This window comes from Cebus imitator, unplaced genomic scaffold (assembly GCF_001604975.1).
Source record: "Cebus imitator isolate Cc_AM_T3 unplaced genomic scaffold, Cebus_imitator-1.0 Scaffold34, whole genome shotgun sequence".
Classification (NCBI taxonomy): Eukaryota; Metazoa; Chordata; class Mammalia; order Primates; family Cebidae; genus Cebus; species Cebus imitator.
In genome coordinates, this window is record NW_016107349.1 from 523,468 (window position 1) to 526,576 (window position 3,109).

The 3,109-nt window shown below is 46.3% G+C and overlaps 1 protein-coding gene across 1 annotated transcript in view; it reads right to left on the reverse strand.

Annotated features, from left to right (window-relative positions):
• Nucleotides 1-3,109, reverse strand: part of ADCY1 (adenylate cyclase 1) — a 132,874-nt gene that overhangs the window by 33,224 nt on the left and 96,541 nt on the right. The window contains exon 12 of the mRNA XM_017524568.2: nt 451-540. Within this exon, the coding sequence (XP_017380057.1) occupies nt 451-540 (90 nt within the window). The remainder of the gene's footprint in view (nt 1-450; nt 541-3,109) is intronic.

The window sequence follows — 3,109 nt, forward strand, 5'->3', positions numbered from 1 at the left end:
CTCCTGCCCCAGTTCTATCCTGTTACTCCTTCCTCCAGCTCAATCCTATTACTCCCACCACAAACTCTATCCTGTTACTCCTGCCCATTTCCATCATTTCACTCCAACCCCCAGTTCTAGTTCCATTCTGTTCCTCCTGCCCCAGCTTCATCCTGTTACTTCTGCCTAGCTCCATCATGCTCCTCCTGCCCCATCTCTATCCTGTTTTTCCACCCCTGCTTCTGTCCTCTGCTTTGTATGAAGAAGCCAGGTTCCTTTCACCAGGGAGAGTTTACATTTTCCTCTGCTTACTGAAGTCTCCTGTTCCCTGGCTTCTCGGGGCCCTGCACCTATTCCTGATGTCTCTGCTGACCTCCCTGTCTCTACAGCTCTGGGCCCTGGCCTCCTGGCTGGCCCTCCATGCCATAACCTCTCCTGCCCCAGCGCATGCCACAAGCTGGAGATGCTCACCACACATCCTTGGGCTACTGAGTAGATTAAGACCACTATGAAAATACACAGGACAGTGCGAATCTGAATAGTCAGGCACCCTGGAAAACACTGAACAAAAAATGTTAATTTAGAAAATACTCTCTGATTACCAAGGCAATTTACGTGCACAGTTAATACTTCCCACAGCGGAATGTGCAGATGACCTGCACGCGGCTAGGTCCATGCCCGTTATTCACCCTCTTCACACTTCTCTTGGCTGTTTGCATTTGTTTGTTCTCCCAGGTGAAAAGCTTGCCAAAGTTAAAAAAAGAAACCTGAAGTCTTTAACTTACAAAGAATAATGCTTCCCTTCTTTCTACCTGCATTGTGACTTTGACTGGCACTGAAGTTAAACGGATAGATTAACTTGACATTTTCATTATACTGAATTCTTCCATTTCAAAAATGGTACAAATTTCCATTCATTTTGTGTCTTCTTTGATATGCTCTAAATGAATTTTATTATTTTGATGACATAGGTTTTATAGAGTTCTTAAGTTATTAGAAATTTTATTTTAAATCTATTCATTATAAATACGTTTTGAAATCTTCAGAAAGCGATATCATGGATAAAAGTAAGAAGTCCTTTCCATACTTACACTTCTGAAAGTATAAATATAAAGTAAAATAAATACCCACAGGGACCTTACAGAAAACACCAACCCACCCTGCTAGAGTCCCCGACTAGCCAGGGTGCCCTTGGTGGGCTACACAGTTATTCTTTTAACCCCCATATGAGGTCGGATCATTACTATCCCCACTCTATAATTGCGAAAAAGGTGGCACAAATGCCACCCAGTCCAGTATCACTTCTTCTATGGAAAAGGACAGAGCAGTATGTCCCAGTCCACTCAGCTGTGGGTTATGGATCTGGGATCCAGTTCTAGGGTTCCCAAGTCCCAAAGCTGTTGTATTTCACTAACCCACTGGTCTGTTGATCTCAGAACTGCTGCTCTGCAGTGGTGTGAGGCTCAAACGCTTTACTGGCCGTGGCTCACTGCACTTCCCTCCCAGTCCCATCTTGGCCTCTGGACAAGGCGTGGGTGCAAGTCCTTGAACCCCACTGCAGCCTTCTGGCATCTGCCTCCCCCCCTTCTACGTGACGTGAGATCAGTTTGCTAAGGGATGCCACCACAGCCACTGGCAGGCCCCCAGGCAGGAGCCATAGCACAGGCCTGCAAACGGGATTTTGGAGCAAGACCCTGCCATCTTCTGCAGATAACCATTCCCCTTTTGAGAAAGGCTCTTGGCCTGCTGCTAGGTCTAAGTAGAGCCTAAACCCTTGCCTATGGGTTATCAAGTTACTGTATGACGTGAGCTGCCCATCATGAACTGGGCATTACCTGACCCACCAAGCCATAAAGCTGGGTGTGAACAGCAGCCCTCCATCATCAAATGGAAGTCCTAATATATATGATCAGGTCTGAGGAGACCCTTAAGGCACAAGTAAGTGACATGACAAAGTGGCCCATAGTCCCCAGTCTTGCTACCCTCCCTTCTCTCTCCCAGCTTACATCTATGGCCTCATGGGGAGCTCCTTCTGATTAGGTGGCAAAGTAAGAGAAGCTCAGGCCTCATGGGCAGGCCTCATTGGCTTCTGCATTGTAGTCACTTTTCTTCCCCGGGGGCTTTTCACACTTTCTGCATGTCTTACGCTATATGAACGCCATCAGGTGGGCATACTGGTTCCCACCACAGGGGACAAAGGAAGAGGCTTTAAAAACTATCACCAACCTGTCCTGCTTTCACTTGTAATTAAATGAAAAACAGCAACCTTATTTGAAGTGGTAAATTTCTAAATCTTTCAAACCAAATGTCAATCTATAAAAGTCCAAGAAATAGGAATGAAGTCTTAATCGCATTTTTTAAATTTAAAAACTCAAAATATTACCTATGAATGATGACAAATTAAATGAACGAAACTAGATTTAATCTTTTCAAAAAGTTGCTGTTTTCAATAATTATGCGAAAACAACACTGGGTCTCCCAGAAGTGACAGCCAGGGGTAGGCTGACGGAAGTGACCCGGTTAGAAATGAAGGTGCAGAATGTGACAAAGAAATATAGGACTAGGAACTACACAGTCCTCCCAAGTGAGCCACAGATAGTACAAGGCTGCAAAGCTCAGGTCTTTCCTGCAGATGCCCACAGAGCAAAGCAGATGAGGCATCAGGGACCAGACGGCACAGACGATGTACCTGGAAAATGTCACCCCCTCCAAAGTCAGTGACATGAACACAGAATAAACATCCCTCTTCTGTCCTGCTGCTAGACTCTCCATTCTACGAGAACAGGATCGGTATCTTGTGCTCATTTATTAAATCAATATCAACCGCCAGCCTATTGTGTCCAATAGGCATACTCCCAAAGACGTGCATGGTGCCCAGTGCAGAACTGAGTCTTCATGAGCACCTGCTATGTGAGCAAACTTTTTCTTCCTGTCCAGGCGGGTGAGGGAACAGAGCTGCTTCCCCCATCCCACTTGAGAGGGCAAGCAGAGTCTGCCCACATACCTGGACCTGGATAACATGCAGGTAGTGGACACGGGCCACCCAGATACCTGAACCAGGTGATGTGTAGGTAGAGGACACAGGCCACCCACACACCTGGACCAGGTGATGTACAGATAAAGGACACAG